The sequence below is a fragment of the Chiloscyllium plagiosum genome, chromosome 15 (assembly GCF_004010195.1).
Source record: "Chiloscyllium plagiosum isolate BGI_BamShark_2017 chromosome 15, ASM401019v2, whole genome shotgun sequence".
Taxonomy (NCBI): Eukaryota; Metazoa; Chordata; class Chondrichthyes; order Orectolobiformes; family Hemiscylliidae; genus Chiloscyllium; species Chiloscyllium plagiosum.
This window is the reverse complement of record NC_057724.1, coordinates 4,589,860-4,601,445: the sequence shown is the minus strand read 5'-3', so window position 1 is coordinate 4,601,445 and position 11,586 is coordinate 4,589,860. Positions and strand designations below refer to the sequence as shown.

At 44.4% G+C, this 11,586-nt stretch overlaps 2 protein-coding genes across 4 annotated transcripts in view; both read right to left on the bottom strand.

The window, feature by feature from the left end:
* Positions 1-4,850, bottom strand: part of LOC122557534 (sodium- and chloride-dependent neutral and basic amino acid transporter B(0+)-like) — a gene marked incomplete at its 3' end in the record, with an annotated part of 53,344 nt that extends 48,494 nt beyond the window's left edge. The window contains exons 1-2 of the mRNA XM_043705281.1: positions 4,765-4,850; positions 3,486-3,489 (exon numbers count right to left, since the gene is read on the bottom strand). Coding sequence (XP_043561216.1) covers positions 3,486-3,489; positions 4,765-4,850 — 90 coding nt within the window. The remainder of the gene's footprint in view (positions 1-3,485; positions 3,490-4,764) is intronic.
* LOC122557061 (interferon-inducible GTPase 5-like) overlaps positions 4,540-11,586 on the bottom strand; it is an 11,367-nt gene continuing 4,320 nt past the window's right edge. For 2 of the 3 annotated variants that reach the window (XM_043704317.1, XM_043704318.1), the window contains exons 2-4: positions 10,087-10,250; positions 7,599-8,774; positions 5,038-6,244 (exon numbers count right to left, since the gene is read on the bottom strand). In XM_043704317.1, coding sequence (XP_043560252.1) covers positions 6,088-6,244; positions 7,599-8,774; positions 10,087-10,106 — 1,353 coding nt within the window. In that variant the 5' untranslated portion in view covers positions 10,107-10,250 and the 3' untranslated portion in view covers positions 5,038-6,087. Of the gene's footprint in view, positions 5,010-5,037; positions 6,245-7,598; positions 8,775-10,086; positions 10,251-11,586 lie in introns of those variants that run through there. The other variant, XM_043704319.1, reaches the window with a different exon arrangement.

The following is an 11,586-nucleotide window of genomic DNA, read 5'->3' as shown; positions in this document are numbered from 1 at the left end:
TCTAGACCACTAACACTAAGTGAATTCCAGTCAATGTTGGGAAAATTAAAATCTCTTATCACTACCGCCCTGTTGCCCCGAATCTTTCCATAATCTGTTTACATATTTAGACCTCTATCTCTGTTAGGAGGCCTGTAGTACAGCCCCAACATTGTTACCGCACTCTTCCTATTTCTGAATTCTGCCCATATTGCCTCACTGCTCGAGTCTTCCATAGTGCCCTCCTTCAGTACAGCTGTGATATCCTCCCTGACCAGTAATACAACTCCTCCACCCCTTTTACCTCCCCCTCTATCCCGCCTGAAGTATCAATGTCCTGGCATATTAAGTTGCCCTTCCCTCAACCAACTCTCTGTAATAGCATTAACATCATAATCCCAGGTACTAATCCAAGCCCAAAGTTCATCTGCCTTACCTACTACACTTCTTGGATGAAAACAAATACACCTCAGACCACCAGTCCCTTCATCATCTGCTCGCTGCCAACTGTTAGCCTGAGTTACATTGACATCATTATCTAGTTCCTTACAAGCTTCAGTTACTAGCTCCTTACTGTACACTAACCTCCTCGTTTGGTTCCCAACCCCCGCCACATTTGTTTAAACACTCCCCAAAAGTGTTAGCAAAAGCCCAAATCCGGCCCAGGTGTAGATTACTCCCCTTACAATTGAATCCCCTTTGACCATAGCCCTTCCACTCTTTTTCCCACCCTTCTGTACAGCAGAGTCAGCCACGGTGCCATGAACTGGGCCACTGCTGTCTTCCCCTGGTGAGCCATCTCCTCCAGCAGTATCCAAAACGATCTACCTGTTTTGGAGGGAGATGACCGCAGGGGACACCTTCACTGCCTTCCTGCTCTTTCTCTGTGTTTTGGTCAGCCATTCCCTTTCTCCCTCAGCAATCCTAATCTGGAGGAAAGGGTCGTGTGAGGGAGCCATAGTTTAATAAGGAATTGGAATCCCTTGTTAAAGGGAAGAGGGCGGCCTATGTAAAGATGAGGCGTGAAGGTTCAATTGGGCGATTGAGAGTTATAAGGTAGGAATCCCGCCTCAGGCGGGAAGGTTCTGAAGAGAGAGCTAAGAGCAGCAAGAAGAGGACATGAAAAGTCCTTAGTTGGTAGGATTAGGGAAAACCCTAAGGCTTTCTATAGGTATGTCAGGAATAAAAGAATGACTAGGGTAGGAATAGGTCCAGTCAAGGATAGTAGTGGGAAGTTGCGTGTGGAGGCTGAAGAGACTGGGGAGACGCTGAATGAATACTTTTCGTCAGTATTCACTCAGGAACAGGACATTGTTGCCGATGTGAATACTGAGTCACAATTAATTAGAATGGACAGCTTTGAGGTTTTTTTAGATTACTTACTTACTTTATACTGTAAATAGCTAAGTAATGTAGGTCAGTTAGCTTCCTTTAGATTAGATTACTTACTTACAGTGTGGAAACAGGCCCATCGGCCCAACAAGTCCACACCACCCCGCCGAAGCGCAACCCACCCATACCCCTATCTTTACCCCTTACCTAACACTACGGGCAATTTAGCATGGCCAATTCACCTGACCTGCACATCTTTGGACTGTGGGAGGAAACCGGAGCACCCGGAGGAAACCCACGCAGACATGGGGAGAACATGCAAACGCCACACAGTCAGTCGCCTGAGGCGGGATTTGAACCCGGGTCTCTGGCGCTGTGAGGCAGCAGTGCTAACCACTGTGCCACCGTGCTGCCCATAAATGTAGGTAAGAGGTATGTAGGGAAGAGGTGTTGGAAATTCTGGAAAGGGTGAAAATAGATAAGTCCCCTGGGCCTGATGGCATTTATCCTACGATTCTCTGGGAAGCAAGGGAGGAGATTGCAGAGCCATTGACCTTGATTTTTATGTCCTCGTTGTCTACAGGAGTAGTGCCAGAAGACTGGAGGATAGCAAATGTGGTTCCCTTGTTCAGGAAGCGGAGTAGGGATAACCCTAGTAATTATAGACCGGTGAGTCTCACTTCTGTTATGGGCAAAGTCTTAGAGAGAATTGTAAGGGATAGGATTTATGAACATCTGGATAGGAATAATGTGATCAAGGATAGTCAGCATGATTTTGTGAAGGGCAGGTCGTGCCTCACAAACATTATTGAATTCTTTGAGAAGGTGACTAAGGAGGTGAACGAGGGGAAAGCGGTAGATGTGGTGTATATGGATTTTAGAAAGGCGTTTGATAAGGTTCCCCATGGTAGACCACTGCAAAAAATACGGAGGTATGGCATTGAGGGTGAGTTGGAGGTTTGGATTAGGAGTTGGCTGCCTGGAAGAAGACAGAGGGTAGTAGTTGATGGCAAAGGTTCATCTTGGAGAGCCGTCACTAGCGGTGTTCCGCAAGGATCTGTTTTGGGACCATTGCTGTTTGTCATTTTTATAAATGACCTGGAAGAGGGGTTAGAAGGTTAGGTGAGCAAGTTTGCGGATGATACGAAAGTCGGAGGAGTTATTGACAGTGAGGAAGGATGTGGCAGGTTACAGCAGGATATAGAGAAGCTGCAGAGCTGGGCAGAAAGGTGGCAGATGGAATCCAATGTAGCTAAGTGCGAGGTGATTCACTTTGGGAAGAATAACAAAAAGATGGGGTACTGGGCTAATGGTCGGATACTTGGTAGTGTGGATGAGCAGAGGGATCTTGGTGTCCATGTACACAGATCTCTGAAAGTTGCCACCCAAGTAAATAGTGCGGAGGGGGCATAGCTTTAAATTAAGGGGGAGTTGGTATAGGACAGATGTTAGGGGTAGGTTCTTTACTCAGCGAGTCGTGAGTTCATGGAATGCCCTGCCAGTAGCAGTGGTGGACTCTCCCTCTTTATGGGCATTTAAACGGGCATTGGATAGGCATATGGAGGATAGTGGACTAGTGTAGGTTAGGTGGGCTTGGATCGGCGCAACATCGAGGGCCAAAGGGCCTGTACTGCGCTGTATTTTTCTATGTTCTATGTTCTGCGATATGACCAGTTCACTAAATGTGCTATCCATGACCCCTTCAGCATTGTGTATGCTCCAAAGTGAGTCCATCCGCAGCTCCAGAGCCGTCATGCAGTCTAACAAGAGCTGCAACTGGACACACTTCCTGCACTTCTGCGTCCCTGAGCTCCCACATTGAACAAGAGGAGCATAACACGGCTCTGGGATCTCCTGCTATGTTTAATCTGAAACTTAACTTAGTCATAACTTAGGTCAACAAAAAAAGAAAGAAAAGTTTTTATTAATTACACGATTAAAAAAAAATCCTTATCATATCAACACACCACAGAGACCTTTCCTTTGGTTAGAGGAGGAAGGTGGGCGGGACTAGACGTGTCGTATCTCAGGTTCAGCAGCGGCCCAAATTTAATCAGTTCACTCACCTTCCCAGAGTCCAATTCAACCACTCCTACTCAGCTCCTCGTTCTCTTGCTCCTCCCGAAAATGGAGGTTGAAGCTTGACTTAAGTACTTTTTAAGTGGGAAATTTACCTTCCTGGAAGCAAGAGAAGAGTTTGCTGTGCCTTTGGCAATGATCTTTGCATTCTCACTGTCCACTGGAGTAGTGCCATTGGAGGGTGGCAAATTTTATTCCCTTGTTCAAGAAGAGTAAAGGGATAATCCTGGGAATTACAGATCGATCAATCCTACGTCTGTGGTGGGCAAATTATTGGAGTGGATTTTGAAAGGCAGAATTTATGATTACTTAGAAAACCATTGCTTGATTAGAGATAGTCAGCATAGCTTTGTGATGGGCAGGTCATGCCTCACAAACCTTATTGAACTCTTTGAGGATGTGACAAAACACATTGATGGAGGCAGAGCAGTAGATGTCGTGTATATGGATTTTAGCAAGGTATTTGAGAATGTTCTACACGGTCGGCTCACTCAGAAAGTCTGGAAATCTGGCTGTCTGGGTACAGAAGGGGCTGGCTCACAAGAGACAGAGTTTGGTGGTAGATGGAAAGTATTCAGTCTGGAGCTTGGTGACCAGTGGTGGTCCGCAGGGATTGGTTCTGGGACCTCTGCTCTTTGTGATTTTTATAAATGACTTAGATGAGGAAGTAGAAGGGTGGGTTACTAAGTTTGCCAACAGCACAAAGGTTGGTGGAGTTGTGGAAATTGTGGAGGACTGTTGTAGGTTGCAACAGGACATTGACAGGATGCAGAGCTGGGCTGATAAGTGGCAGATGGAATTCAACCTGGAAAATTGTGAAGTGATTGACTTTGGAAGGTTGAATTTAATGGTGGAATACAGGATTAAAGGCAGGATTCTTTGCCGTGTGGAGGAACAGAGGGATCTCATGTCCATAGATCCCTCAAAGCTGTTACCCAAGTTGATAGGGTTGTTAAGAAGGTGAATGGCATGTTGTCATTTGCAGGGAGATTGAGTTTACGAGCCGCGAGGTAATGCTGCAACGCTATAGAGCCCTGGTTAGACCACAGGAGGAATATTGTGTTCAGTTCTGGTCATCTCATGAGAGAAAGGATGTGGAAGCCTTAGAGAGGGTGCAGAGGAGATTTACCAGGATGCTGCCTGGATTGGAGGGCATGTCTTATGAAGAAAGATTGAGGGAGCTAGGACTTTTCTCATTGGAGCGATGAAGGATGAGAGGTGATCAAGACGAATGGAGGCATACATACAGTGGATAACCAGAGACCTTTTCCCAGGGTGAAAATGGCTATCAGGAGGGAGCATAATTTTAAGGTGATTGTGGTTTCTGTAGTCCCAGCTTTAGCTTCTCCCTCATCACCGTCCTGAACACCTCACATTGCATTGATGAAGATGGATTTCTCTGAGTCTCCTTCTCCCATCACTGCGATGTTCATTGCTCTGCAAGTCCTCGCTTTCTCCATTGTTCAGATCTTGTGAATCTTCTGTATCAGTGGTTTAATGTATTATCCAAATCATCAATATTTTTCTGTATCAGGGATTTAAGTTCATCCATTTCCTAATTAGACTTCAGTTTCTTGAGCTCTTCCTCACTGAAGAATGTACAGTACAAAAACTGTTCTCTGAAAGAAAACATTTTATATAATGTTTTTCACTATAGTAAAAGAGTTTTTTTACATGTTCGGCACATTGTCACGTTCTCAAAGCATCCTCAAGGTCTCACAACAAATAATAAGATGAATGAAGTGTTTATTCATCTCTGCCTGAAGGTAACCATTCTTCCTTTGACTCACAGACTCCTTAGATCGTGGTCTTGAGTTAACATGGCTAAGGAGAAACATCTGCTCTTCCTCAAGACTGTAGCAACTGTTCCTCATCCAACCACCCAGTTTATTCCTCACCACTTGTTCTCTCAGCATCATCATATAGTCTCTCCTCAAACTGATCAAACTTTGCAAAGTGGCTGTCTCTCCACTTCACATTTGTGAGGCTCAGCTGTAATGAGAGGTTTGGTGAAGGGAGAGCAGTGTGAAGCATAAACTGAGAGTGCTGGTCCATGGGTCTGCTCCTCCTCTACCGAGGAAAGGAAAAAAATAGAGGTTTCCAGTGATACTGCTGCTTGGAATAACCAGGGCATTGTATGATGGGGTAGTTTACGAAGGGGTGGTTTACATGACAGTGATCTGTCACCATCACTATCTGGAGATCAGCACCACAACCACCACTCCCCGTTCCCCACTCACAAGTTCTCAAACTACAGACTGCTTCTCTCCTGCATTTACTGCTGTTAAGTCCAATGGCATCTAAGCCAATCAACAACAAGCATGGGAGCCAAACATCCTGTGATTGGATCCACCCAACACGCAAGCCTGTTCTGACATGGGTTGCGTTTAGCACTGTCATCCATTCCCACCCACTCTGAGGCCCATTATTATTGTTTGGGTACATTCAGCACAGCCAAACCATTCTCTCACTCTTGGCTCTTATTACCACTTAGTCAGCTTTTGTTGGTTTGCTATCCAAAATCTACAGGATTACCCATCACATTCATCTCTCTCTTTCTCTCTCTCTCTCTCTGGGCTCTCTGGCCCCACCTATTGGCTCACCTAACCCTTGCACTACTCCTCCTCCCAGCTTCAAATTCAGCATAAATATCAGTTTTCCCTAGCTGCTAATAGTTCTGAAGAAGAGTCAATGGATTCAAATCCTGAACTGTACTTTCTTCTCACAGATACTGCCAGGCTTATTGAATTTCTCCGGCAATGTCTGGTTTTGTTTGATTGGGAGGAGCAGTAAGCAGCGGTAAAACGATGATGATGCATCATCCTGAAATGTGGAGATACTTGTCTCTGGGAATCTGGAAAGCAGAGATTTGGAGAGCGAAAATTATTCTCATCTCTGAAAATTAATTCTTGTGCACTTAAAAAAAGATCCTGCAGAGACTGTGATCACACTCCCAGAGGTACATGTATCCCTCTTTGAGAAACACTGCTTTGTGTGATAATGGTCTACATGAGTTGGTGGGGATAAAGTGTTTACTCAATGACAGGCTAAAAGTTAATACAATTGGAGTGACCTCATCCTTTGCTGACAGATGCTGTTTGATGCAGGCAGACGTATGATGACAGTGTCAAAAAAAAATTGTAACAGAATTGAAAAATGAGTTTGCCTTCTAATAAATATTTATGTTGTGCTTTCTGTAAAATGGAGTAAAACTATAACTACCTATTAGAAATATGACTTGGCAGGAAATGGTGCTTGGGTGAATGCAACTATGAAAATTACTAAATCTTAGATGATCAGACCAAGAACATCAGCAATTTTGATTTCACAGTTTAAAAAAAAAACCCTATGGTTATCCATTTCAGTTATGGTGCTGTTGTTATGAATCAAGCAGGAAGATCCCAGAGAAGGGACTTGATATGGGAGCTGAATCCATCAGTATCATTGAGGAACTCAGACATTTCTGACCACAGGAAGAATGAGCTGAATTGCCAGCTGAATATGCTGGATGGCTTGATGACTTATTTATTCATGGGACATGAGTATCACTGGCCAGGCCAGCTTTTATTTTCCCTTCATAACTGGCTTTGAGGATATGGTGCTGAGAACTGTTGTAGCCCTTGAAGTGAAGATCCACCCACAATGTCATTAGGGTGGGAATTCAGCATTTTGACTCAGTGACAGTGAAGGAATGTTGATATATTTCCAAGGTAGGATGGCGAGTGGCTTGGAGGAAAGCTTGCAGGTGATGGTGTTCCCATGTATCTGCTACCCTTGCCCTTCTAGATGGAAATGGTTGCGGGTTTGGAAGGTACTGTCTAAGGAGCCCAAGTGAGTTACTGTGGAAGATACATTGTGTGGCCTTTGTGATTCAGTGGTGAACCCAATGAGTGCTGATGGAATGCCAAATCAATTCCATTCAAATGATTCTAGAACCACAACAAATACCTTTATTGTGTTTTGATTGAAGAGAATGGACTAAGTGCAGAAAATGTGTGTGAAACTAAATGAGGTCTTTTTAAATTCCCCCTTTTTAAATCTCATTTACAGCCAGACCAACTGTTCCATCAAACGCTGATCAGGGACCCCTTCACTAAAATGGATGGGGAATGTTTCCAGGACTAAATGTGCAAAAAAAAAAGAAATATTGTACAATAGAATTCCTCAAAAAATCATGACTAAAAAACCCTTTATTATATCAGGCTCACCGGATTGATGGAGTCCCAAATGCAACCATCACCACTCTCTGTGCGTTCTCTGTCAGATCATCCAATGCAGTATTCAGAAGCTTGTTAGTTGTAAGAAAAGATGGCTGTTCTCCAAAGTCTGGATTGGTATTGACAGTGAGCTCAGGTGCTGATGCAATGACAGCAGTAGCACGCCAGGCCAATCTGTTTATTATGTCTTCAGTTATTTCCCCCCCAACCAGGGGAGTTGTCATCACTGCTTTCAGATCCTCCACAGGCTTCCCTACATTATTGGCCAGCCTTTGAAGAGAGACATCATCCAGACCCATACATTTACGTAAGTATATTATTGCTCCAATCAGGATCCCAAAGTTATGAGCAAGGGAGAGTCCAGGAGCTACTCTGTAACGTGTTGCCAACATTTGGAGTCGCTTCTTCAGCTCTGTTCTTTTCTTCTCAACAATCTCTGAGTTTAGGTTTTGGAGCACCAGTATAAAGTCACTTTTTATATTCAGAAGGTCATCCTCAAGAGTTTTATTTAAACAAATAAAATCATACAGATTCAGATCAAAGTTTGATATCAGGAATACACTGGGTGATGGGATCCCTGCCTCTTGCAGCTTGCTGATACAGTAATTCCTGATCTTCTCCAATGTTTCCACTTCATTAAAATTCCATGAGCGCTTCCTCATTGCATCAAGATCATTGTCAATTTTAGAGTAAACAAAATAGAAATTCTTCCCCAACCGTTTAATCTCATTGGCGAGTTTTATATCATTCTCTGTGACTCGACAGCCTGAGATAATGATGATAAAATCATATCTTGCAAAGTTAATTGCCCTCACATACCGCTCCACCGTTTGAATGTGTTGAATTCCAGGTAGGTCCCAGAGGTAAACATTCGGCAGGTTGGGGTGTGAGTATGAGGTTGGCTCCATTGTGATTATTGTGACCCCGGTTTCAGCTGCTCCCTCGTCATCATTTTGAAGTCCTCTCATTGCATTGATGAAGGTGGATTTCCCAGAGCCTATTTTTCCTGTCACTGCAATGTTCAGCTCTGTATTGTCCAGATCGTCTAACTTCTTCTGTATCAGTGGTGTCACCTCTTTCATCCCACCAGCGTCATAAGCAGAATTTAATTTGTTGAGTTCTTCCTTACTGAACAATGAGGAATTTGAAGTTTGAGCCATCTGATCACTGACAAAATAAATACAAAATGTTTTACACCAGACTAAAAGAACTTGTATTAACACAACTCATTGTCACATTCGTGAAACCTCATCACAGACATTACATAAGCCAACTATAATCCCACACTATACTCATCCCACCTGCCTGCTCCTGGCCCATATCCCTCCAAACCTTTCCTGTTCATGTACTTATCCAAATGTCTTTTAAACTTTGTAACTGTACCCTCATCCACCACTTCTGGAAGTTCATTCCACATGCAAACTACTCTCTTTATAAAAACGTTGCCCCTCAAGTCCTTTTTAAATCTTTCTCTTCTCACTCTAAAAATATACTCCATAGTCTTGAAATCCCCCACCATAGGGAAAAGACACCTTCCATTCAACTTATAGACAATTCTCATGATTTTAAAAACCTCTGCCAAGTTACCCCTCAACCTCCCACGCTGCAGTAAAAAACGTTTGTGTCTTTAGGTCCACAGCAATGGTGGTAACTCTTACATGCCCTCTCAAATGCCCTCTCAGTTCTGAAGAAAGTTTACACCCAAAATGTCAAATTCTGCACCTCCTGATGCTGCCTGGCTTGCTGTGTTCTTCCAGCCTGCTGCCTGTCTACTTTGGATTCCAGCATCTGCAGTCTTTTTGTCTCCCTCAAATGCCCAAACAAACCACTCAGTAAATGAGCAGTTAGGAATGGACAACAAATGTTGGCCACAGCCCTTGAAAGAACAAAATAAATACAGCTGATTGGGCAGCTAGCTTATAGATTAGATTACTTACAGTGTGGATACAGGCCCTTCGGCCCAACAAGTCCATACCGACCCGCCGAAGCGCAACCCACCCATACCCCTACATTTACCCTTTACCTAACACTACGGGCAATTTAGCAAGGCCAATTCACCTGACCTGCATTTTTGGACTGTGGGAGGAAACCCTCACAGACACGGGGAGAATGTGCAAACTCTACACAGTCTGTCGCCTAAATCGGGAATTGAACCCGGGTCTCTGGTGCTGTGAGGCAGCAGTGCTAACCACTGTGCCACCATGCCACCCACAATGTGTAGCAAGATCCCTTAGTTAGTAATGAGAGCAAGGAGCAACATTTTTTTCTTTATTTGCCATGATGTTATTGAATGGCAGAGCAAACTCAAAGAGCTGAAAAGCCCACTCCTGCTCCTATTTCAGTGTTTCTGTGAGGTTAATAAAAGTACATGTGCTGTAGAATGGCCAGTTACATGTGATGCCACACAGCAATTGGACTGTGTTACAATGACAGGCTGTGCTGGAACAGGAGACACAATACAAGGAGTTTCTTGACCAACCTGGAGCTGGCTCCTCCCATCCTCCTTCTGTGCCTCTCACTGCTTTCCCCGTCTGACTGCCCAGTGATTCCAGAGAACCCTCCTCAGAAAGGGGGCAGGGGCCAGAGGGTCGTAGCTCCTCCCACGATATCACTTCCTTGACTTTGGTTGTGTTCGGTTTTCTCCTGTTAGAGCGAAGTAGAGAGTGAGAGTGGCAGCACTTTATTCACCAACAGATAAAGTACAAAACTGGTGTGAGGAATCCCTGTCCTTAATCAGAGTAAGGTCAGGAACAAAAAGCCTGGAAAATACATCCTGGAGTTTTTTACATTTTTACCCAGTCAGAGCGTGAGGAGATGAGTGAGCTGTGTGTTTTTTCCTCAACTTCTCAAGGAAATAACTTCTGATGCGGAACAGCAAGGGAAAGCTGAGCAGAAATGGAAAATGTGGGGCCAGGTTTTCCTGTGCAGAAAATGTTGCCTAAACAAGCACACCATTGTCTGGGTTTTATGTGCATCCGCCTTGTCTGTTTTCGGGGATGGTCATGTAAAATAGAGTAGGTACCCTGCCCTTCTTGTCACCATCTTCCCACAAATCGTCAAGCTTAAGCCCGTCAAATGGGGTAGGGCCAGGTAATAACACCAGCAGCCCATCCACCATTGTTGAATAAATGGGTCTATACTAGTGAAGGTGCAAAAGAGATCTTTGGTTTTGCATTAATTGCTGCTTAAGTGCCTAAATCAGAGGAAGACAAGCAGGAGGCTGGAAGAACGCAGCAAGCCGGGCAGCATCAGGAGGTGGAGAAGATGACGTTTCGGGCGATGGGAGATAAGGAAATAGCAGGAGAACTTAATAAGTACTTTGCGTCACAGTGGAAGACATGAGTAATATCCCAACAATTAAAGGGAGTCGGGGGATGAGTTGAGTACGGTTGCCATTACAAAAGAGAAAGTGCTCGAAAAGCTAAAAGGTCTTAAAATTGATAAATCTCCTGGCACCGATGGGCTACATCCTAGAGTTCTGAGGGAGGTGGCTGAGGAAATAGCGGAGGCGTTGGTTGAGATCTTTCAAAAGTCACTGGAGTCAGGGAAAGTCCCGGATGATTGGAAGAGTGCTGTTGTAACCCCCTTGTTCAAGAAAGGATCAAGGCAAAAGATGGAAAATTATAGGCCTATTAGCCTAACCTCAGTTGTTGGTAAAATTCTAGAATCCATCCTTCAGGATGAGGTTTCTAAATTCTTGGAAGAGCAGGGTCAGATTAGAACAAGTCAACATGGATTTAGTAAGGGGAGGTCATGCCTGACAAACCTGTTGGAGTTCTTTGAAGAGGTGACAAGTAGGTTAGACCAGGGAAACCCAGTGGATATGGTCTACCTAGACTTCCAAAAGGCCTTTGATAAGGTGCCACAAGGGAGGCTGCTGAGCAAGGTGAGGACCCAGGGTGTTCGAGGTGATGTACCGGTATGGATTGAGGATTGGCTGTCTGACAGAAGGCAGAGAGTTGGGATAAGAGGTTCTTTT